The 25677-nt window shown below is 36.4% G+C and overlaps 1 protein-coding gene across 5 annotated transcripts in view; it reads right to left on the bottom strand.

The window, feature by feature from the left end:
* The window catches only part of LAMA2 (laminin subunit alpha 2), a 622089-nt gene that overhangs the window by 256428 nt on the left and 339984 nt on the right, over positions 1 to 25677 (bottom strand). For 3 of the 5 annotated variants that reach the window (XM_086707801.1, XM_086707802.1, XM_086707804.1), the window contains exons 15-17: positions 20748 to 20859; positions 14270 to 14383; positions 8978 to 9105 (exon numbers count right to left, since the gene is read on the bottom strand). In XM_086707801.1, coding sequence (XP_086563927.1) covers positions 8978 to 9105; positions 14270 to 14383; positions 20748 to 20859 — 354 coding nt within the window. Of the gene's footprint in view, positions 1 to 8977; positions 9106 to 14269; positions 14384 to 14598; positions 14653 to 20747; positions 20860 to 25677 lie in introns of all 5 variants that reach the window. The other 2 variants (XM_086707799.1, XM_086707800.1) reach the window with 1 other exon arrangement.

The raw sequence follows: 25677 nt of genomic DNA, 5'->3' as shown, positions 1-25677 counted from the left end.
CTGTAAGAGGAGGGCCATCTTTTAGAGAGCAGCCTGGCACTTGTCACCCGTGACCTAAAAGGACCTCACCATGAGTGATTTTCTTGGCAGGCGAGTGACTGCATTAAAGAAAACAGGCACATGTAAAAATGGAAAGAAACAGATTTTTTTTCCCTTCCTCACCTCGTGATTTGCTATTGTTTTCAGACAGAAAAGGGAGGACTGGATTTTGACAAATCTCTAGAACACATGTATGTCTTATTTTAAAATTGGCATTCCATAACTGTCTCATCATCTAGGGACAAAGTGACTCTAACGAGAAGCCCTAGGTTTCCCACTCATGTGGGACTACAGTGATTGAAAGAAAATCATGCCAACTATTTTTTAAAATTCTAAATTAGTTTACCAAAAGTCATGTCAAAGGTGCTTGACAGGGTTTCTGACACTGTAAAACCATAAAATAGATTTCAAATTCTTAAATATATTCATGTGTCAGTTAAGACCAACAGAAGTAAAGTAAAATGTACCCACTGACAAAAATCAACACTCTTCAGGAAAAATCTTAAGGAATAACGATATATTAGATTTGACTAGCTCTTTGCATTTTCAGAGTGGTTTTACAAACAATTTTATCACATTTTCACAAAATCTTATAAATGGGTTGCAGCAGGCATCATTTGTCTTGCCCAAGGTCATTGCTGGTATCCAGGAGACTTGAGCATCGGACCCAGGACTTCTCATTCCTAATCTGACATTCTCTTCTCCCTCTAACCAGACAGCATCATTCTACTGGTAAGAATTAAATACGTTGAAACTTTTGGTAATATATGTACTTGACATGATGCATCTAAATAAAACGGATTTCAGGGGTGCCTGGTGGCTCAGTCAGTTAAGGGTCCGAGTTCAGCCCAGGTCATGATCCCACGTTTCATGGGTTCAAGATCCGCACCAGGCTCTAGATGCTGACAGCTCAGCCTGGAGCCTGCTTCAGATTCTGTGTCTCCCCCTCTCTCTGCCCCTCCTCTGCTTGCACTCTGTCTCTCTGTCTCCCAAAAATAAATAAACATTAAACAATTTAAAATGAAACAGAACTCAATATTCTTTAAACAGTCTAAACTGAGGGCTCACTCCCTTACTGCTGTTATTACAGTTACAGCTATGGAGAAGAGGACTTTCGACAACAAAACTAAAATGAGAAGGAAAAAGGAATGCGTACAACAAAAACGCATACGAAATTTGTTTTGGCAACGGCAGCAAGCAACTTGACACTGATTTTGGCCAAAAAATGAAGCTAACTCTTCTGTGACAGAAAGAGGGAACTGTGAGATCATTGTTGCCTTTAAGTGATTCCAAGATTATGTCATTTAGCACTAGTTGGCTGGCTCTACACCAGCAGAGAGAGTGTTCTGCTTCCTGAATTATCCACTTCATGCCGCGGAAGACACAGGCAATCCAAGAACAGCGGGCATTTTCCACAAATAGGAGGAAGATGAGAAGCTACCAGTGGACTAGATAGTAAGGGTCTACACATGGAAATAGTCTTTCTTTTCTTTTTTCTTTTCTTTTTAATGTTTCTTTCTTTATTTTGAGAGAGACAGCAAGCAGGCACAGGAGTTGCAGAGAGAGAGAATTCCAAGCAGGCTCCATGCTGTGAGCATGAAGTTCCACGCAGGGCTCGAACCCACGAACCATGAGATCATGACCTGAGCAGAAACGACGTTGCTGCTCAACTGACTGAGCCACCCAGGTGCCCCTGGAAACAGTCTTTCTTTATATATATATATATATATACACACACATATATATATATACATATATATATTTTTTTAATGTTTATTTATTTTTGAGAGAGAGAGAGAGACAGACAGAGCATGAGAGGGGGGAGGGAGAGAGAGAGAGAGGGAGACACAGAATCCGAAGCAGGCTCCAGGCTCTGAGCTGTCAGCACAGAGCCCGACGCAGAGCTCAAACATGTGAGCCATGAGTCCATGATCTGAGCCGAAGTCAGATGCTTAACCACTGAGCCAGCCGGGTGCCCTGAAATAGTCTTTCTTAATGGTTGGTTGAATAGATTCTTATATTTATAAGGATCCATTTATAAGTCTGTAATATGTGTATGAATATGTGTATATGTATGAATATGTATGTGAATAGATGTGTTTGTGCTAGCATACGTGCATATGAACAGAAAGATACAATTGGCCTTGTTCCAAGAAGAATTTAATTCTATGTATCAAAATATATACATTAAGATAAAATGATGCAATAAAGGTTAAAGAGAAAAAAGCTACTTAAACATAAGATAAAATGAAGGATGTATTTAGAACACAAAATTTGAATCGTAAGGTATGTTTATTTGAATGTGGCAGTCAGCATATGGCTTTGAGCTTTCTTACAGCTGATGCAAGAGGGAACTGCATTGTCTCTCCGGTCTGTGATGTGATATGAAATAACCACTCCTTTTGCCACTGGCATGAAATCTCCATCATTATAAAATCAGGGCCACAAAATCAGGGCATGCTCTATGTTTGCATACACAATAGGGGAGCAGGACTCCCGCTAACGAACCATAACCTGGAACATTCAGGTCAGGAAAGAGAAACCAGAAGACAAGATGTGTGTGTCAGTGAGGAAGCTACTGCGGAAAGGGCCATGAGAAGACCCCGTCACCACAGGCCATGGAGCAGAGCTTTGAGAGGAAGGGAGAAAAACAAAGGGAAAACTCATTTACTTCATGGGTGTGGTTTGTGCCACATGAAATTCTGAAGTGTCCTTGTAAGGTTTCCTCCTTTCAGGTCAATGATCTCTGTTTTTATTCTTAGGAGAACCATTAAGCAAACACATTTTTCTTTAATAACCTTCAAATAGTATGAAATCTTATTTAATGTCTACAACTGGATTTTGTAATTAGATTTTGGGTTATTCTCTGTGTCTTTGGATGCAATTTTTTTCTTTAACTTGAGTTTCTCATGCAGCCAAATGAGAGACTACGTTCTACCTAGTAAAGCCTTTTGTACTGACAAAGTATGAGAGCAAGTTCTCTGTAAAGTGTCACATTAAGTTGTAGCTGCAATTTAATAACACCTTAGAAGTTTCTGCCAAAATATGTTGATTCGTTTCAATTTTAAGGTATTTAATTACTTGTTAATTAAACCTGCACTTTCTCAACACGTTGTAATCCTGAACATTTGCATTAGCATAACTGTCGCCAAACCCTAGAATCATTTATGATGAACATTTGCAGTTTGTCTAACATGAAGGTTTGTTAATTCTCTTCTCTTTCTTTTTTTTTTCTTGCTTCTCTTCAATGTCTTTGTAATTGTTTTGATTTCTTTTTTTTTAAATGAAAAAATGAATTAATTGTTTGAGAGAGAGACAGAGAGCAAGCTGGGGGATGGTTGTAGAGACAGAGAGTGAGACCCAGAACCTGAGGCAGGCTCCAGGTTCCAAGCTGTTAGCACAGAACCTGATGTGGGGCTCGAACTCACGAACTGTGAGATCGTGACCTGAGCTGAAGTCAGACTTAACCAACTGAGCCACCCAGGTGCCCCAGTAATTGTTTTGATTACAGAAGCACAGAGAGGTGAATCGGAATATATGGATTCTAACACTGGTTCTGCCACAAGCAAGCTGTAATGATCACGATCGAGGCCTTTTAATTTCTCTAGAGTTCAGTTCTTCCTTCTGGTATAAGGGACGAGTAAAATACATCATAACTGCTCATGTAGACATAAAACAATGTGTACAAAAGTGCTCTAGAACATTTAACACACTATAAAATTTCTACATAATGTTGCTAAATATTCCCTTAAATTTACCTCTTGTCTTGGAATATTTATAATTCTCTATTAACTATTAATTTTAACAGCCATAATTCAATATAGTCTTTTCAGTGAGCCCCAAAGTCAGTTCTAGAAGTGTTCCATTCTTTTAAAACTTTGAATTTTAGCATTCCTGATGCATACAAAGAAGTAGCGTTCAAAATGATATGAATTTTATGATATAAATGGTTTCAATAATATTATCTATTCAAACACATTCTAAGTGTTCAAAGGTAGGCATTCATGTGTCTCTTTCATATTATATTTAATTCATAAGCTACATGATGCCAGAAATTAATGAATATAAAACATTTGAAATATTTACACATTTATTTGCTTCTCTAGAGATAAATTTTACTACCTAGTTACGATCTATAGCTAAAATATATACATCACCAAGATGAGAAGCCTGAGCAAAAGTGGACACTAAGTAGTTGATGAAGTTGATATATATGTATAATTTAAATATTATATGCTTGTCTGTATCCATATATCATAATAATTATACCAATCGATCTCTATCTCCCTACATATTTGATTTATTTAGCAATATTATCTAAGAAATTTGGAGCCAAAATGCTTGTGATCTATAAGATTTATGATCAAGGATTAAATAGATAAATCACCAAAGCAAAACTATCACCAAGCTTTATACTTCTAGACGAAGGTTGCAGCAACCTTTAGCTGAATTTTTTTTTCTGAATAACCTGTGAGAATTTCAATCCCATCTTCTGGCTTATTTGTGAATATTGAATTTATTCATCAGAGTTTTCAAGTCAGATTATAATAGTAATGACGTTTGAAAATTTTTTTTAAATGAAGAGTTTCCCTAACTGTCCCATTATTTAGTGATTTAAAAATAAAACATTTCAGGTTATTAGATTACAATGGATTTTTCTATTCACAATTGCACAGCTAAACTATGTTAATTTTCCAAGCTGTTTTAAATTTAAAAGTCTTTAATTTTTTTTTTTAATATTTATTTTTGAGGGAGAGAATGGTAGAGTGTGAGCAGGAGAGGGGCAGAGAGAGTAGGAGACACGGAATCTCCAGTGCTGTCAGTGCGGGGCTCAAACCCATGGACTGCAAGATCATGACCTGAGCTGAAGTTGGACACTTAACCAACTGAGCCACCCAAGCACCCCTAAATTTAAGTCTTTATAACTCTAAACACAGAACTAGTATTTTTAAAGTAAGTGGAGTATCACTCTCTCCTCTTTCTATTTATAAAAATTCTGTATTTAAAGCTAAAATTTACGACAGGTCTATTCTCAGTTCTACTTCTAATGATAAAATTATTATTTAATAATTTAATAATTATTTAATGTAAGTAAAGGTATCTCAAAAATTGAAGGATCTTTAAATACTTGGTGTCGCTGATGTTACTGAGTTGTCTTTATTATTTTTTTAAGTCAAGATCTGCATAATTATACCAAATTGGAATACACATACTTGAGGAAGTACCATCCTTGTAAAGGGGACCCAATCCTTTTGCCACTGATGGATGGTGACACTGACTTTCTTTTTTCTTTCAATAACACAATTAGAACCTATTATTAAAATTAAAGTAGAAGTACAGTAAACAGAGAAGGATGGGCCATGAATGCCTCCTCTGCATTTATAGTAATGTTGGTCAGACTGGAGGATAAACCCATGTCCAATCAATGACATAATTCTCAAAATGTATTAGACTAAGATTCACACTATGCAACCAGTGGCAGCACTGCTGGATTGATAGGTTGGCTAACACGTATGACATTTTGCCTGAGAAGGGGTGCACATAAATGAGTGACCAAAGATAATCCCTCCATTTTCCTCAGTGAAAGTGAGTAATGAGCAGTGAGTTTCTAGTATATTGGATAGTCCAGGAGAATTTCATTCAGCCACAGTGAATGAGCAGGTCCTCTAACCCTTCACAAGTACACCAGTGAGCAAGGATCATGTTATATTACAGCCAACATAGGGAGGACTCACCATTGATTATGAAGGAATTTAATTTGTTCTCCTATATTTATTATTTTCCGGTAGATTTCCCTTTTGCCTTTTTCCGCTTCACTGACACTCTTTGGATGCCAAAGGATCTTTAGTTTTGTGTCCACCCAAGCTTGCACCCTAAACTCTGGAAAGGTTTTTATCACTAATATACATTAACCCAACTGGTCATTTAATTGTTTTTAATGTTATCACTAAAACTGAATGCAGTGTGATTTTTAAAGAAATCCTCAATGTAGATTGCAGAGGATTGGAAAGTACACTGACTTTAAACTTAAAATTCCAACTCTGATACTTTGTTTTATTAAATGTTTGAGAGAGAGAGAGAGAGAGACAGAGAGAGAGAGAGAGAGAGAGAGAGAGAGAGAGAGAATTGGGAATGTGCACACGAGCAGCACAGAGGGAGAAAGAGAGAATCTTAAGCAGGCGCTCTGCACTGTCAGCACAGAGCATGACATAGGGCTTGATCCCAGGACCCTGGGAGCATGACCTGAGCCAAAATCAAGAGTCAGATGCTTAACCAACTGAGCCACCCAGGAACCCCTGATACTTTCTTTAATATATGACTCTAAGCAAGTTATTTAATAATAATCAGTACTTGTCTTGGACATAGCATGTCAAATCATTATTTTAAATACTTAGTGTATTTTAATTTACAAAATTCTCACAATCCTATAAGAAAGTCCTATTATCACAACTAATGATGAAATAACTGAGACACAGAGAGTTTAAGTAATGTTGTCTGAGTCACACAGCTAGCATTTAAATCAAGGAAATGTAGTTCCAGAATTGGTTCCATAATGCTATTTTCCCACTTGGAGCATTTTTTCTTAATCTCTAAAATGGGACTAATATTTACTTTATTGGAATGTGTAGTGCTATACCTAATTAGTCTGCTTTTATTAAATATTAATGCTTTCTCTTTTTTTATTCCAATGACTAAGGTGTAAAATTCTGAAGGAGGTGGACTGTTGGAGAGAAGGAAGAGGATTTCATGTGGGCTGAAAAGTAGAAATCACAATTCCAATAAGGATTTTAAATTTAATGACAGAATTATTCTCAATGTCTTTAGCTCATAGTATTCATTGACTCTAACAAAAGACTATTTTCATTAGCAGTGTGTTGGATAAGACCTCACTCAAAATATGACCAACTTGATAACACCTTTAGATTAAAAGACTACAGCTGACAGAATTTTTTAAAAATCACTAAAAATTTAAGCTCTTCAGGCATTATCACAACATTTAGAAATAGCTGGAAAGTGCCTAATATAATGTGAACATTATTAAGCACTAAACTTACCTTTAAGAAGTCTCCAAAAAAAATCCCTTTCACTTAAACTTGTAAACTCATTATTTACAATTTTTACTAGTACAAAAACATTGGTTTTGGCTCAATGTAGTATGCCCCCATTAAAATAAAGAAAATTTATGATTCAAGGTTTTGCTTAGGTATTTGCTTAAGGAGGGCCACTTGTACAGAATGAGCATTAGAGAAGCTGGAATAGAGTATTCCCCTAAAAGGGAAGGGGAAGAGGCAGAAAAAAATATATACTTTCAAAGTCTTTTCCTGGGGCATCAGGGTGGCTCAGTTGGTAAAGTGTCCGACTCTTGATTTCAGCTCAGGTCATGATCTCAGGGTTCATGGGATGGAGCCCCGCCTCAGCCTCTACTCTGGGCCTGGGGCCTGCTTAGGATTCTCTCTCTCTCTTTCTCTCTGCCCCTCCCCAGCGCTCTCTCTCTCTCTCTCTCTCTGTCTCTCTCAAAATAAATAAACACGGAAAAAATGTAAAAAATAAAAGTCTTCTCCAAGATTGCAAGGTTATTTTTCTAGATGAAAGTAGAACATTTTTATTTTTTAATTTTTATTTATTTTTTTAAAGTTTATTTATTTATTTTTGAGAGACAGAGAAAACACATGTGTAAGCAAATTGAGGAGGGGCAGAGAAAGAGGGAGAGAATCCCAAGCAGGCTCTGCGCCCTCAGCATGGAGTCCAACATGGGTCTCAATCTCATGAACTGTAAGATGATGACCTGAGCTGAAATCAAGAGTCAGGCACTTAACCGACTGAGCCACTCAGGTGTCCCATTAGAAAAAATTTTAAACATAAAGAATAAAAACTAGATGACTGGAAAAACTGAACCAAGTTTTCATTAAACTTTTAAAATATTTAGTTTATATAAAATAAAGTGCTTATTATCACCCATATTTCAATATTCATATAGTTTAAATATAGTTCTTACTGCTGTAACTATTTTAGAAAGATAAACTGATAGGGGCACCTGGGTGGCTCAGTCGGTGAAGCGCTGACTTCAGCCCATGTCATGATCCTGCACTTTGTGGGTCAAGCCCCACGTCGGGCTCTGTGCTGACAGCTCAGAGCCTGGAGCCTGTTTCAGATTCTGTGTCTCCCTCTCTCTCTGCCCCTCCCCTGTTTGCACTATGTCTCTCTGTCTCGCCAAAATAAAATAAAACATTAAAAAACATATTAAAAAAGAAAGATAAACTGATATATATCATATATCATATGATAATATGATAAACTGTGTGATAACCAAAGGATAGGACGGGTGCTTAAAGATCAGCTAGACTGATCTCTTACTTTACCTTTTCTAGGAGTTTGTGACTTGCCCAAGATTCATAAATAAATAGTGTGAGACTGGGATCCAAATGAGCAATATTTGTGTTAGTGATCTTTTAAAAATATATGTATACATTATTTATTTATTTAAAGTAAACTCTATACCCAATGTGGGGCTTGAACTCACAAACCCAAGATCAAGAGTCACCTGCTCTCCCACTGAGCCAGCCAGGCACCCCAGTGTTATTGGCTTTTTTTATTACAGCATGAAGACATGCGTGCATGTATGTGTGTGTACATGTGGGCATGTATATATATTTGTATAAAATATGTCTGTCCTTTATAGTTGCTTTAGACATTATGTTTTAGTTCTATCTCGTACATTAAATCACAGGACTAGAACTCAGATATTAAAAATTCTGTAGAATAAATAGCCACAACTTTAAATATTTTATATCTAGAAAAACTGGTATTACCTTCCAGAGAAAGTCACTGCATTTATTTGTTACTTATTTACGTGTGGTAAGAGAAAGAAACATTTTATATCATAAATGCACTTGCGGAACTGGATGCCCAAATCATTAGAGGTAAGTTTGTGACTCACTTATTGGATGGGATATTGAGTGGACAGGCGCAGGGCTGACAGTCTTCAGAGGTTCCTTTAGTAGGATCACCATAGAAACCAGGAAGACATTTATTGCAGTATGGGCCACCTGTGTGATCCTTACAGTTCTGAGGAAGAAACACACATCAGAGTTTATTGTTGGTCTCAAGCATCAATATATTACCCAAAATTGTTCTACAGAGCTATTAGTCTATTCCCTGCCAGGAAGAATAATTTTCCACATTAAATGGTCAGTTTTACAGCTGGGAAATAGCATTGATAATTAATATGTAGCTTATGAACTACACGCCAGTCTCAGCATATGCATGCTTAACAAAAAACAACTGAAATTCATTATACCTTTTTTTCATTATATAAATCTTATTTCCTTTTTTCTTTACTTTTTGATGTTTTTCATAAGGAAATACATGTGATCATGCATGCATGTGTACATGTGCATAGTCACAGAGTCCTAATAGTATATATCTCATGGAAATCGTAGCTGCTTCTAGGTAAAAGTCCATTGCTCAGCTTAAAATTGGTGATTTAATGAGGATAGTGGCTACTCATACAAATGCTCTGGAACGATGATCCTCTTACCTCAGAGATTAATTTGGACCCCAGTGGCTCTGATGATTGGGACAATGTTCTAATGTATTACATCTGTGAGGGGCCTGCCTGGCTCATATTTAAACAATGAGAATATTGAAACATGTTTAAATGTATTCCGATATATAACGAAACCACAAGGTGCCTAACAATGTCTCCAACATTTTTTATTTTTAATGAAACTGCATTTTTCCTCAAAGTAGTAATGTTTGGTTATGTCCTCTTCAAAGATAAAAAACCAAAATAAAATAATTTGTATCTTGATTTCTTCATATTAAAGTACACTTATCAACTCAGACTGTGTTCACAAAAGATGAACAATTCAGTGAACCAAACACTGGGATTGTCTATAAATCTTTCAATAGCACAATTTGATAAATTTTAATGCTTTCGCATCATGTAAACCTAACTTCTTCAATAAAATATACCTAATTCCTTTTAAAAAACCATCCAGTATGGATTCATTATGACTGAAATACATTTTTATTTTTACAACTATATGAAATTCTATTTTTCTCATGTTGAAAAGAGTTCATCAGAGCTCAGGGGTGCAAAATCCTTATTTTTATGATCAGTAATTAAATATGTATAAGAAATCGCTAAAATATACACTCATTTTAAAGATAAAGTAAATATTTATCAAATCTGGTTGACTTTTGGAATGGCCAGCCTAACTTAATGAAAGGTCTGAAATATTATATCAGTGTGTGTGTGTGTGTGTATATATATATATATATATATATTTTTTTTTTTTTTTAAACGTTTATTTATTTTTGAGACAGAGAGAGAGAGGGAGACACAGAAGCTGAAACACGCTCCAGGCTCTGAGCTGTCAGCACAGAGCCCGATGCAGGGCTGGAACTCACGGACTGCGAGATCATGACCTGAGCCGAATTCAGCCTCTTAACCAACTGATCCACCCAGGCGCCCCTATATCAGTATATTTTTAAAGAAGCTCATTTTAATTACATGTAGTAAATTGATTTAATAGAAACGCAAATAAATATATGGTTTTATTTTATTTCTTTTAAATTTTTAAATGCTTATTTATTTAATTAAACAATTTTAATCTTTATTTTTGAGAGAGAGAGAGAGAGAAAGAGATACAGATTGCGAGCGGGGGAGGGGCAGAGAGAGAGGGAGACATAGAATCCGAAGCAGGCTCCAAGCTCTGAGCTGTCATCACAGAGCCCCACGCAGGCTCGAACTCACAAACCGCGAGATCATGACCTGAGCCAAAGTCGGACGCTGAACCGACTGAGCCACCCAGGGGCCCCATAAATACATGGTTTTAAACAAAACCTGTTAAATACCTTGGAAAGAGGAATAGATTCTTTATTGAATAGAAGATATGAAATTAAAACCAATCATTTAACACTCTGCATTTCTCACATTCTATAAAATGAGAAGTTCAAGCCTATGAATTATGAAGTTTTCAAGCTCTGAAATCCCATGGCAGTCTCATCAACTACAAGCGAATAGATAGTTCTTCAGTTAATCTCGCGATACTTGAAAATAGGTTTTTCTCCAAGGTACTTTAAATTGTCTCTCAAATGCATTTAGCAAGCCTTTCCAAAGAGAGCACAGAGACTACCTTTACTATTAACAGTTGTGCAAACAACAGCATATTAAGATGGAATGTATAAAGCATGGATCATGAAGGAAGGCTTCCCTCTTTGATTTCGTCTTCATACTAATTCCTTTCAAGTCCTCAAATTTAACTAAGGTTGGCTGTTACTAAAAACTTACATTGTTTTTGCAATATTCTTTGCATATTGTCATATTGACATGATCAAATCATATCTTTCAAAGACTTAGGGGTTTTAAAAATAAGATCAGAAAATTGATCATCTTAACCACGTTTAAAATGGTATTTCTAAAACTCCACTGGGAATCTTGCATAACCTAGACATGCTGTTTTTCCTTGACTTCTGATCTAAAAGAAAAAGAACATATAGAAGTTGCTTACTTTTACTAATGTCGTATTTCATTTTGTGGAAACCACAACATTAATCTAACACTCAAGTGTTTTTGCAACTGAAACTATAAAACAGCATGAAGCAACAACACAGTGGAAATCAGAACTGAAAACATGAGAGGTGCACTCTGACAGGCTGGTTATTTTTACAGGTGTCCTGCTATAAAGTGATTTCCGAATGTCCATTCATAGCACATTGGACAATAACAGTGAGGAAGGTCAAGGATACAATCTTTCCATGTGGCTTTAAATGTTTCCTGGGTTACTTCAAATGTACTTTGAGTTAAGATGACCTTTTTATATAGACCCACACTATAAAAGAGGTCTGGATTTTGATCTGCTATCAAAAATATATTTCAAGTAATTTCTTTCTTGTTAAAAAAATTTTAAATGTTTATTTACTTTTGAGAGAGAGAGAGAGAGTGAGAGTGGGGGGAGGGGCAGAGAGAGAGGGAGACAGAGAGAGACAGAATCTGAAGCAGGCTCCAGGCTCTGAGCTGTCAGCACAGAGCCTGATGTGGGGTTGGAAGTCGCAAACCGTGAGATCACGACCTGAGCCGAAGTTGGACGCTTAACCAACTGAGCCACCCAGGCGCCCCATTTCAGTTAATTTCTAATCATATTTCAAACCAAGCTAACTGAAAAGCAGTTTATCTGTAAATTTCATAAATTCTCTGTGTAATGCTAGCGGAAAAAGCATACATAATTGATAAAGAAGATAAAATGTGGGTTAAGTAAACCTTAAAAATGTCCTTAATGTGTAACATTTAAATATTTTTCTCTTCAGGGATCAAATCAGAACCAATATGCTCAAAATGGGATATTAGCACTTAGTTATCAATATCATTTCAGATAAAAGGCATCTGAATGTCTCCAGAAAATATCTTACATGATCCAGTATTAACCAGCTATAATGGAAAATACAGAGAACACCAGATTCTGTTTCTATTGACACGATCTCTATTGTTTCCCTAAGACTCCTTCTGTTATTTAAAGGTGGATTCCTGTTTTTCTGTCCATAAAACAGAGTCAATAAACTAGGTTTCATCAGTAGAAGTTCTCAGATAATCACTGTTTCCTCCCTTCTTCCTCCCCAAATTATGCTGAAAAGATTTTATTCTAAAAATAGGGCTCTCATTCTTATGCCACACAACCAAATGGACCAACAGCATTATCTGATTTAATCACAATGAATTTAACATGAAATATTACTATTAGAAACATTATAAGTCTGGTATTGTGATATATTTATTTTGTCTTTTCAGGTTTAAAGAAAGCAACTCCATATCAGCTTTGCGCTGAATAGTTCCTAGAGCATGTTAGCAAAGTGTTTAAAGGTAACTCAATATTTTTCCCAAGGTACATTTTAAATGACTCATGGTATAATTAAAATGAAAATCGCTTAGTCTTTCTATTCATAAAAATGCCATTGGAAAAATCTACGGATCCACAAATTAAGGCTATCGTGCTTTATACTGCAATGCAATTAAACAAATCTTATATAGAGAAAACAGAAAGAGCATCAATAAACCTAAATGCCAAATTACATTGAGACAAAGCCCTGAATTTTCATTTTGGGTTTGTCCCAGAAGCTTTTAAGTGGAAGAAAAGGGGGGAAACATTGAGCAAGAGGAAGAAAGAACATTAAGAAATAGAGATAGCAGAGTCTGCCTTAAATTCTACAGGGAAATGAGAATATGATATCCTCCTAAATTGGCACTGTTTCAAATTGTGTTTCTGCAGGACTAATGAAATGAGAAGTGTCGTTTCAAGCTTCATGCCATGTCAGAGAATATCAAACTAACATGCCCTTGAGTTCATCAGGATGGTCTATGTGGTGTATATTCTCCAATCTAGAGGCTTCTTAGCAGGTAGAAAGTGCTGGCCTTTGCAGAGAGCTTTTCTTCTCCTTCAAAGTTTGGCTTTCCTTGTAGCTGGAAGAAGCAGCTTTGATGAATATGTGGTGCATATATTTATTATTTTTTAATCTACATATGACATTAATTTTTAAAAAGTTTATTTACTTTGAAAGGGATAAAGAGAGAGCTGGGGAGGGGTAAAAAGAGGGAGAGAGAGAGAATCCCAAGCAGGCGCCACACTGTCAGCATGGAGTCCAATACGGGGCTCAAACTCACAAACTGTGAGATCACGACATGAACCAAAATCCGGAGTTGGACATTTAACCAACTGAGCCACCCAGGTATCCCTACATATGACCCTTTTGTTTTACTTACATGTTGAAATTTTACAATAAAAATCGTGTAGTATGCCCTCATTTTTTCAATGTCGAAGAAACTGAATTATGTCTATTATAAAAGTTATATTTTATACTTTTCATATCATGGGGATACAAACCATTTTCTGTTATGGAAATACAGCCTATTTTTGGTAGATTTATGGAAGGGATTGAAACCACATACATTCAGGGTAGATATGTATCTCAGTCATTAGTTATATTTTATGATGATGTATCTAATTCTAATTGAGGTCTTACACTAATATGGATAAACATCTCCTAATACTTGTTAGTCAGGAAAACCACATATGAAAGAGCATTCTCAGCTTCCAACTCCATTCAATATAAAGATCCCTGTCAAATCACGTCTTGACTCAAGTGTTTGTCCCAGAGGTGGTAATTGACCTGCAGACCTATTGAGCTGATTTCAGCCTTGTCAATCAGCATCCCCAAAGGAGAAAGCACTTACCAGACATTCTCCAGTGATGTCATCACAAGATTCTGCATGGCCAAAGCATTGACATGGTTCACAGATGCCACCCAAAATAGTGCCATTGACTCGTCTGTGCCGAGGCCAACAAGACTGAAAGAAAGATAAGGTTTCAAGTCTCAGGGATTTTTTTCTTAAGGTTTTTTTTTTGTTTTGTTTTGTTTTGTTTTGTTTTTTTGTTTGTTTTTTGTTTGTTAAAGGGAAATATTTAGGTAGCAAATTCAGCAAACATGCTCATCAAAGTGTTGCTACTATTGAAACATTGCTACAGAGCTATTCCTCCTGACATTTGGGACTTTTGTACTGACCTTAGCATTATTGGCAGGTATGAGATTAGAGGAAGCATTAGCTTGGTGTCTCTTCTGAAATGGTAAAATAAAGAAGAGATAAAAAGAATTGAAATGTGACAGTCTCAAAGTAAAAAGCACAGACAGGAAAATAGAAGGAAAAGTATTGAAAAAAAAGCAGCAGACATAAAAAGACTTTCAGAGAACCTTAGCCTAAGAAAGCACCTAATATCATCCAAAGGACTGTCGATTTTCTAGAATACATTCCCTCACCCACACAGAACTGCCCTTAATTCTGTCACTTTACAATCATTCGGAAGAAAGGTAGTGTCCCACTCTTACATTTGACCCACATACACAGCTGATGTCTACACATAAAGAGTCCGTATCTTTCATTCTCATTCTATTACGTTTTCTCAAACTTGCACATGATTCATTTACCATATATTCCCTTGACATTTTTTTTTTAATTTTTTTTAACATTTATTTATTTTTGAGACAGAGAGAGACAGAGCATGAACGGGGGAGGGGCAGAGAGAGAGGGAGACACAGAATCGGAAACAGGGTCCAGGCTCTGAGCCATCAGCCCAGAGCCTGACACGGGGCTCGAACTCACGGACCGCGAGATCGTGACCTGAGCTGAAGTCGGATGCTTAACCGACTGCGCCACCCAAGCGCCCCCCCCCCCCTTGATATTTTATTTTTATTGCATTATTCTACTAGAAGTCTACTTACATTCATCATTCCTTTTAAAAGTATGGAACACTTTATTATACAAAAATGGAATTCTGATTAAAAATATTCAGGCCTTGGAGCGCCTGGGTGGCGCAGTCGGTTAAGCGTCCGGCTTCAGCCGGGTCACGATCTCGCGGTCCGTGAGTTCGAGCCCCGCGTCAGGCTCTGGGCTGATGGCTCGGAGCCTGGAGCCTGTTTCCGATTCTGTGTCTCCCTCTCTCTCTGCCCCTCCCCCGTTCATGCTCTGTCTCTCTCTGTCCCAAAAATAAATAAAAACGTTGAAAGAAAAAAAAAAATTAAAAAAAAAATATTCAGGCCTTAGAATAACTTTATGTCACCATCAGCTCTAGGTTCACTGTCACTCTTAATTAAGTTTCCCTTCCATGGGGGTTACTACAAACTGTATGGGATGCACAACTGGGGGGGGGGGGAGGGCAAACACTGCTGCCCTCTGGAAGCTTGTGTTCTCTCTCAAGTTCTAATTTCATTTTGTGGGTGATTTATTATATTTCTGGCTGGTTTACTACAACGTAATATATCATGAAAATGCCTTTTTTCCAGTTGAAAATGGAAACAAGAGAGAAACCACTGAAGTAATAAAGTTTATAGAATTGTGTTGTGTACTGCTAGAAATGTTCATTCTGCCTCAGGGTGTGAAGGTTCTTAAATCTGAACATCAATAACAAACACATAAAAAAGGGTCTGCTGATACTTCACATCTGAAAGGAAAGCAAAAATGACTTTCCTCTTAATTTGGGCAGTACAAGAAAGGTGTTGATTTTTTTGCCCCTTTCTAATAATTTCTCCTCATTAAATTTTTTGCCACCTTAGATTCAGTATAGAAGAGATTTCCTTCTCCAATACGTATTTTTAAAAACTGGTGAAGTCATATACCCAGAAGAGGGTAGAAACCAAGGGTGTTGATAACAGAGAGAGAACTGACTTACTGTTTTCAGGACAAATATTCATAGAATTGTCATTAATGAGCTTTTTTTCTTTTTTTTTTTTTTAATTTTTTTTTTCAACATTTATTTATTTTTGGGACAGAGAGAGACAGAGCATGAACGGGGGAGGGGCAGAGAGAGAGGGAGACACAGAATCGGAAACAGGCTCCAGGCTCTGAGCCATCAGCCCAGAGCCCGACGCGGGGCTCGAACTCACGGACCGCGAGATCGTGACCTGGCTGAAGTCGGACGCTTAACCGACTGCGCCACCCAGGCGCCCCGAGCTTTTTTTCTTTTAATACTCTGCAAATGTCCTACTCATACCACAGCCTCATCAAATCTGTAAGTATCAGCGATATCTCCATTTGCCATATTCTTTTCTGGAACAGTGGAGCGGGGCATGCAGAATTCTTCCTCTCCTGAGAGAAGTCACTACACTCATAATCTGCATTCCATTATCTGTTATCTTTCCAATACTCTTTCTCTGGGCTCTACCAGTAATACCTTCCTTTTCCACTGGATCATTACTATCAGCTCAAAAATATGATTTGCTATCCCCATTAAAAGTTAACAAATATGACAAAATTACTTCCTTAATATCTCAGAGCTTTCCAGTTACCTACCTGTTTTTCTTTCTCAGTAAAACTACTCTAAAAAGTCTTCTCTTCTTCACTTCCCTCTCATGCTTCATTCCATTCTACTCTGTCTTGTGCCATCACCACTCAATTACAACTGACCTTGGCTATGCCACCACATTCCAGGTAACCAAAGCTGGTAGACCATTCTGTGACTGCATTTTATCTGACCTCTCATCAACATGTGGCTTAGTTGACTCCTCTCTCCCTCAAATGCCCTCTGCTCTCAATTTCCATGCCATCACAACTCCATGTTTCCACATTAGCTTTTTGCTTTCTCCTCTGCTTTGACCCAACTTCTCATTGCCAAGAACTCCTAGGGGCTTGATTGCTTTCCTCCTCTTCACACTGTCTCCTAGGTAATTTTATTCAGCCCCATAGTTGATGATCTCTTCCAAATGCTTATCTGTAGACCAGACGGATATTCCAGGTTCAGGACCTGCATAGTCAACTGTAAAGTTGACATCTAGTTTACACTTTTCACACCTAATATTTCTAAAATGGATTGTTGATTCCATCTTCTGCCCACTGCTAATCCTCCCCAGTCTTCCTCAGCTTAGTAAATGGCTTTGCATACAATTGCTCCAACTGGTAATCTATGACTCATTTCTTTCTTTTTTTTAAGTTTTATATATTTATTTTGAGAAGAAGACAGAGAGTGAGCATGATCAGGGGAGGGAGGGAGGGAGGGGGAGGGGGAGAGAGAGAGAGAGAGAGAGAGAGAGAGAGAGAGAGAGAGAGAATCCCAAGCAGGCTCTGCACTGTCAGTGCAGTGCCCAATGTGGGGTTCGACCCCACGAACCATGAGATCATGACCCAAGCTGAAATCAGGAGTCAGACGCTTAACTGACTGAGCCACCCAGGCACCTCTATGACTCATTCTTAAATTCCTTACTTCTTTAAACTCTGCTCTGGTATGTAATCTACAATAAATCCTATTGGTTATACTATCAAAATATAGAGTAAACCCATATCTTTTTACATCCCCTGCCATTATCCTAACATAAACCATAATAGTGTCTCCTACCACAATAGCCTATGAGCCACTCTTCCTCTTATTCTTGCCTTCCTATATTATGTTCTTCACTCTGTAGCCATAAAGAGTTTTTCGAATAAGAAAACTAAGATCAAGGCACTACCCTCCTTAAAGTATTCTAATGATTTTCTATTATGCTTAGGATAGAATCCCAAATTATTATAATACATACAAAGCTCTGGATGGTTGGGCTCCTCCAGTCACATCACGTACTATTCTCTCCCTTGCTTACTATGTTCTAGTCGTCCTTGCCCTCTTTCAGGTACTTGCAGACTCCAAGCTCCTTTCCACTTCCTCCTAAGCCACTTCCAGCTTTCTCTGCATAGCTGACCCTTCTCACTCTTCAACACCCAGTTTAGATGCTACCACTTCAGACAGCCTTTCCCGAAACCTTTTATAAAGTAGTCCCTCTTATCTATTCTTCCTGTGCCCATTCTTAGTAGCTGTATCGAGACACCTTGTTCATTTTCTTCATGACATTTATTACATGTATTTAAATATGTTCTCCGGCGTACTGTCTAGCCTACAACCAAATGTAATGTCCTTGAGGGTAGGGACTATACCTGTGTTGTTGATCACCTAATCAGCCATGCCAAGGGTCTTGATTGTGTCAAAATGCATGATTATCAACATCTATTAGCTAAACAAAAGTATGAACACTCCTATGAGGTGGTTAATTTTATTTTGATCATATAGAAAGAAGCAAAAACTGAGATTTGAATTAAAACACATTTTTTCAGTACCAGATGTTGCTTACACTTCTTCACCTGTCCCACTTGTGAAGTGAAATGAATTATGATGGTATTAAGAGTGTAAGAAAAATTGGAAAGATAAACTGCAGAGGGATTTATAAGAAGTCAGGTAGAAATGAAGAAAAAAAAAAGGTTTGAATCAACACTGTGGCCCCAAATAGAGTAAAAGAGAATGATATTATAGTGAGTGGTTTGACCTGGTTTTTGGCAACCTAGCATAAAGACATTCTGGTCTTTGTAGGTTACTCAGCATTGCAGAGGTCTGTGCATAATAGGGATAGCAAAGCTGATGTGACTGGCCTTATGAACTCAGTAAAAAGCAGATGAAATCAGGAAAGGACAGGAATGAATGCGAGCAAGTCTAAACATCTGATGTTTTGTTTGGATTCTTTCATACTCGTGTGCTTCTCTCTTCCCACCTAATTGTTACCATTATTTAGCCTCCAATTTGAGATTTTTCCACTGCAGGATACTTTCAGTGACACCTGTCTCTGCTCACCTCTTTGAATGATTATTGCACTTATGTTCTGTACCACTCACCCGTCCCTTAATTATATAGTGCTGTGATCCAATTTTTCATAGGTATTTGTTCTGTCTCCCTAAACAGATTGTTAGCTCTTTAAGGATGGGGATTTTGATGTAATCTTCTTGATAATCCCTTCAGCACCTAGTGCAGAATTTACCAAAGATTCACAATAAATATTTTTGAAGAAAGGAAAGAAGAAACAAAAAACCTAGCCAACTGAGCAATTCTGATATTTAATTTTGTATCGACGGGCATTTGGAACTTCCATAAAGATGATGAAGAGTACTAGGGAAAACAAATGTGGGGGTAAGTGGTAAAGCAAGCATAGAATCAAGGTGTTCATTCTTCCAATTGAAATAGGAACTTAAAGGTTCAAAGACAGCTTTCTGGTTTGAAATAAAAACTGCTGGGCTCTTCATAAAGTATGTGCTTCATCAAATACAGCATGTATTTTATATGTAAAAATCAAATTAATGTTGACAGAGCTAATTTATTGCCACAATTATTTTTCTCTTCTTGAGATGAATTTTGGAAAAGCAAGGACATCAATGAATTTCATTTCATTTTATTTCTAGATAGGTGAATCTGAGCCTGGCTAAAGAAAACACATTTGTCATGAAGATGACTCTGAATCCTATGTATCTTCTAAAAGCATGCATTATTTCAGAGTACAACAGAGCTGACGAAGCAATGCCCAGAGTATTTCTATAAATGGCATAATGGGATAGTGTGCTGAAGTAGAACATCTTGGTACACTCAAACGATTCCTTAAAGGCACCATTTTTAAAGAATTTAAGCTCCTATTTATCTGCAAGCCATGTCCTCTATCAGGAAAATTGTGTTTACGTTATATGACTGGGTTTCAAGTGAAACCAATTTCAAACCACCTAAGAAAAAGTACGTAGAAGTAAATAAAAGTTATTACCTTAAAACGACACACTGTGGTATTAAGTAAGAAATGTTAATCTTATTAGAAATCTAGAATACTGGGGTAACAAGGAATATCTCAAATAAATGAATCAAAGGCATGTAGGGAATTTTCCAGATCACGGTATTTCTTCCATGTATTATATCTTGATGTTTTAAAGATTCTATCCTTCAGAGGCTTGCGGTTTGGCATTCTTAGAAATAAAGCAGAGCAAGAGTATGGTACATAAGATTAGAAACTAGAGGGAAAGGGGAAAACAGTGCTAATTCCTGGTAAGCGCTGAGGTAGAAATGAAAGGAAATTATTTTGAAATATTAAATATTACTCTGCTATCATTCATCTTATTTTATCAACCAATGAAATAGGAAATAAACACTTAGGGAAACCTCAGATTTTCATCTGTAGCAAGGTAAAATATCCAAAAGAGAAACATAACTTCAAGATGACGTAATATGAGCGGTGCTCTATTAGAAAGCCATGATTTGGGGCACTCAAGCATCTTCTTTAAATAAAACACTATCATTTATTTGCGCCATCATTGATGGAGGACGGTTTGCTGAAAGCAATGTTGAAGGAACTTGGAAGGCGCCAAGGATTTATTCTTGCAAACTTGCCTCACAAGAGGAGCCAGAATACCCAGGTGGACACTGGCAAATCTCCACGGCGGTTGCAATGGTTCCATCAGTAGGATAGGGGACTGCGGATTCAAGGCTGACAGAGCCCAGCCTGCAGTGGAAAGAAAAAGAGATGGTGACTAGGTAAACCAACTCTTAGGTACCATAGAGTTTGAGGAATAGTAATCAGGTTGGTAATATAGGTAAACCCTTTGTGGTGAGAGGGAAGACCAACGGATATCTACAACTTGAAGCCCTGCTCATTCCTTCTATTAGGTAAAATATGTCCAGGTGCTCACAACCATGACCACATCAAATGCTGAAAAGATATGAGAATATTCTTGCCCAGTTCTTGGGTTTTGGCTATTTGTTTCGATTTCATCATTATTATTATTATTATTAATTTTTGGAGATAGTTTAAAATAATGTAGTTGAAGGTATTTTTAAAACAGAAAATATCACATGACTGACTCATTTTAACGTTAAACTAGAAAATCAAAGAAGACAATATTAATATCCAGCTCAAGCTTTTAAATTGAAAGGAAAGATGAAAGCAAAAAGAAAGAGAGAAGAAGGAAGGAAGGAAGCAAAGAAGGAAAGAGAAACAGAAAAAGAGAGAAAGAAAGAAAAAAGTGATTTTCATTTCTTTTCATCAGAAACAAATCTGCACATTGGGAGGTAAAAGTGAGACTTTTTCAAATACTCAGTTGAATTAGAACTATTTTCTTAATTTGTTTTGACCTGAATTAAATGCATTGTTCTATGTATCCATGGGTTTCATTTTATTAGTACTTCTGTACAATCTGGTGATTTTAGCAGAGTGATTTGGTGTCACTCATTATTTTGGGGAAAAGCTGGTTTGTCTAAACTGAAAACACTGTTAATATAAGTGGTATATGTGTATATTATGTGTGTGTGTGTGTATTTCCTATATATTTCCATATTTCCTATATATATATTTCCTTCCAAAATATGCAAACTTAATATGAATTAACAATTTAAATAAACATTGGTGTCTTATTGGGTTTTTCAATTTTTTTTTTTAAAGGAAATTTTAAAAGCTTTAAAACCTTTTTCACTCCCACTTTACTAATCCTAGACACTTGATAGTACCTTGCATGTGTATGACCTCATACATAATCAAAAAGTTGAAAAGAGAAACCAAAGCAATTGGGTGGGATCATCTTAGGGGCTGTGTGCTAACCGGCATCTTCTAAAGACAAGCCATTTATCTTTAGCTACAGAGTAGTTCATCCACAACCATTTCTTGAATGATTTCTTCTCTGGGAGAACAGTCTGGACAACCTAGTAAAAGGTCCTAAACTGGTAAGTGTTAAAAATCACTCTTTCATAGTGTTTAGGTTACATAGAGATTTTCAGAGAAATCTCTAAGTTGTCATTTTTTCCCCCACCAAATCAACCTGTATAAGATGTATAAGTGGAGATATTTTCATTTTGTAAATTGGGGTGAAATTCACATAACATAAAAGTAACCATTTTAACGTGTTCATTTAGTACATTAATAAGGTTGTGCAACTACAACCTTTATTTGGTTCCAAGCATTATCATCAGCCCATGTGAAAACCCTGTACCTATTAAGCAGTCACTGCCTATTCTGGCCTTATTTAGCCTCTGGTAAATCATGAATCTGCTTTCTGTCTCTATGGATTTATCATGGATAATTCTGGATATTTCACATAAATGGAATCATATAATCAGACCTTTTGTGTCTGGCTTCTGTTAGTATAATGTTTTCAAAGTTCATCCATGTTGTAGCATGTATCAGTATATCCTTGTTATGACTGAGTAATATTCTATTGTATGAATATATCATAACATAGAGTTTGAAAGACAGTACTTGCTTGTGTCAACATGAGCTTATGAGCAACTTCTCACAAAGACTTTGTTGTGTCATCTATATACCTAGCCAGATCATCTCAATACAAGCTCAATACACTTTCGTTGGATGGATGAATGGATGGATAGATGGATAGTAGGTATATGGATAGATGGATAGATGAATGAATGGATACAAAACTACATATAAACAAACATACATGTATTAATAGATGAGTGGATAGGTAAATGAACAGGTGAATGGAACATAGTTATATTTTAGACAATGACTAACATACTCCCAGATAAATGCTAAAATAAAGCCTAGTATCCACATTCAGATGAATAAAGTCAGATAAGCAGGAGACAAATTACTTGTTTGATCAGACTAATAAATAAATAAATAAATAAATAAATAAATAGATAGATAAATAAATAAATAAATAAATAGAAAGCTATTAGAGTTAGAACTTGAGGTCAGAACTCATCTGAATTAATTGTGACATCTTACTGTCTGCACTTAATGAACTGTCCCAAGATTAACTTATCTTTCTGATCACTTTGCTTTCAGAATTAGATGATTTCATGATTGCTATACTAATTGGTTATCTTATAAAAGACTGTCACAATTTACTAAACAGTAGACTGGTCAATTGTGTAGACAGTCCCCGGATTTTTAATATAAAATTGAGTATTGGAATGTTTCAAAATAGAAAAATGAGTAATTGACTACTTTAAGGAACAATTTAAAATATAACAAAACAAAAACAAAAATATTTTCTATGAATTGCCAAATTTCATTTGTCTTTACAACAACAGATGTTCCTTTCCTTAATCTGTGTAACCATTTTGAGCAGTAAGAAATTTCAACATTCAAAAATCTTTCCCAGCAATATTCCACATTAGCATTCACTGAGCAGACCCAATGTTCATCAGGTTCTGCTGTTGGTAAATGGGATTTTAATGTGTTTAACGGTTTTAAGTATTACTCATAAAGAAGGCTGCAGTTTTTTTTTCCCTTCAATATGGACATTTTTTTTTCTTGATACGAGGCTGCATTCTTTTAAATATATAAAGGTAGTGGTAATAAAGTACTAAATTTTAGAAGTGCATGAACTATCAAAGATTTGTCAACTAAATCACATGTTTTAGCTGGCTATTTCCTCTTATTTTTGTGACTTGGAAATACAGATAAGATGATGAAGAGAAAAGACATAATTGTGTAAGGTAGTATTGAAAATATTAGAATCATATGAGAAACATTGTCCTGGTACGGACTTATATTTCTACCAGAGTTAGATAGGTTAAGCTTTACTAAAATAATAATAACAATAACACATAAATTATCCTTAGAAACAATAAGAACTTTGATCATAAAACTTTTATATAATTATTTTTTCTATCCATCTTTTTTTTTCTATTGAAAGCATCCACTTAATTCTACTTAAACCAATGTTGCTTTGGATCAGCCACCATAGATGAAGAGTTTATCGCTATTCAGTTGCTTTGTTCTATTTCGTTCTGTCAAAACTCAGAACTTCCTGCAGTCTCTACCTTGTGGAAGTCCCACCATGTTAGGGGGGACTGATACCTTTTATTCCACTCCTAAAAAGGCAAAGCATCATTTAGTGGCCCAGGCAATGTCTGAGTGGTTCATCTGAAAAAGAACTAGATGTTTTCATCAATCGCTTTTTAATCCCCCATCAAATAAGGGAAATAACTGAAAGAATTGGATACTATTTCAGCCATTCATAAACATTATATTAAATGCTAATAGGATCATTTATCTCTTCCTTCTTAGACCTACCAGTATGTACTGTGCACATTTCTAATGCATTATTTATTACACTACTGTACATGTATGTGTCTGCCTTCCATCCTCGACTATGCCTTTTTTTAATTCAATGATCATTTATCCATTATCGCATTCTTTTTGCTTAGCCTAGAACTACCACATCATAATAATTACTACTTACTAAGTGTCTGCTATTTTCTGTGTACTGTAATGGGGGCTTGACAGACATCTCATTTAACTCTGAGTGAACACAATGGGTAATCATGTTATTGTCTACATTTACAAATGAAGAACCTATGACTCAGAGAAGTGCTGTGTCCAATATAATACAGTTCGCAAACAGTGCAGCACAGATTCAAACCCAAGCATGACTCCAAAATCAACGATCATCTTGTTACCCTACACTGCCTCCCAACATATTGCTAGATAGCATGGCTAATGTTTTTGGTACATCATTTTCTCACATGGCATTCAATCTTAAAATTTAGATAGTGTTTCTGCCATTTCGCAGAAGAGGAAACTGAGACTTAGAAAGGTATACATGAAAGGCAATAAATGCTGGCAGACTGAATGAATCCAATATTTACAGAATTTATTTGGCAGGTAGTCAAAGATAATGTGGAGGAAACATATGTGGGTTTAAACCTCTTATGAAGAGCCCAATGCCTAGTGAGTTGCATAAGTCTTTTAAGTTTTACAGGCCTTTTCAGTATAATTTCTTCAAAACATGGTTATCTGTACCATTAATTTCCAAAGATAGATGCATGGTATGCATCTACCAACAATGTTCCTATAATCATCAAGATACTCCTTTATTTATAAGGGTTTTACTAGATTATTACATAAATTCTATGCAATATTTTTGATACATCCCCCCCAACACATATTTACTCGAAAAAGTCATATGAACATGTCTTGCCTTGAAATGATTCTGTGTTCCTTTTTAAGCAATAAAGACACATGGGGTGTATCAGGATAAAGTCATGATGAGGGCTCAAATTCTTAGTGGCTTAACAGACAACAAAATGTTTACTCATGTAAAAATCCTTCACAGGTCTGGGTGACTGTTCAGGGCAATGTTTCAGGCTATTTGTATCTTCTTGTAGGTTGATAAGCTCCAGAAAGTCTCATGCTGGCATTTCAGTGCTTTGTGTGTGTGTGTGTGTGTGTGTGTGTGTGTGTGTGTGCATGTGTGTGTGTGTGAGAGCATGTGCATGCATGTAGGGGAATTATAATCACTTCTATTCACATTTTACTGGCTAAACCAAGTCATATGACCACATCTATTGTCAAAGGTTA

This window comes from Puma concolor, chromosome B2 (assembly GCF_028749965.1).
Source record: "Puma concolor isolate L17-30 chromosome B2, mPumCon1.1.hap2, whole genome shotgun sequence".
Lineage (NCBI taxonomy): Eukaryota > Metazoa > Chordata > Mammalia > Carnivora > Felidae > Puma > Puma concolor.
Note: the sequence above shows the minus strand (reverse complement) of the source record. Positions and strands in the feature narration are given on the sequence as shown.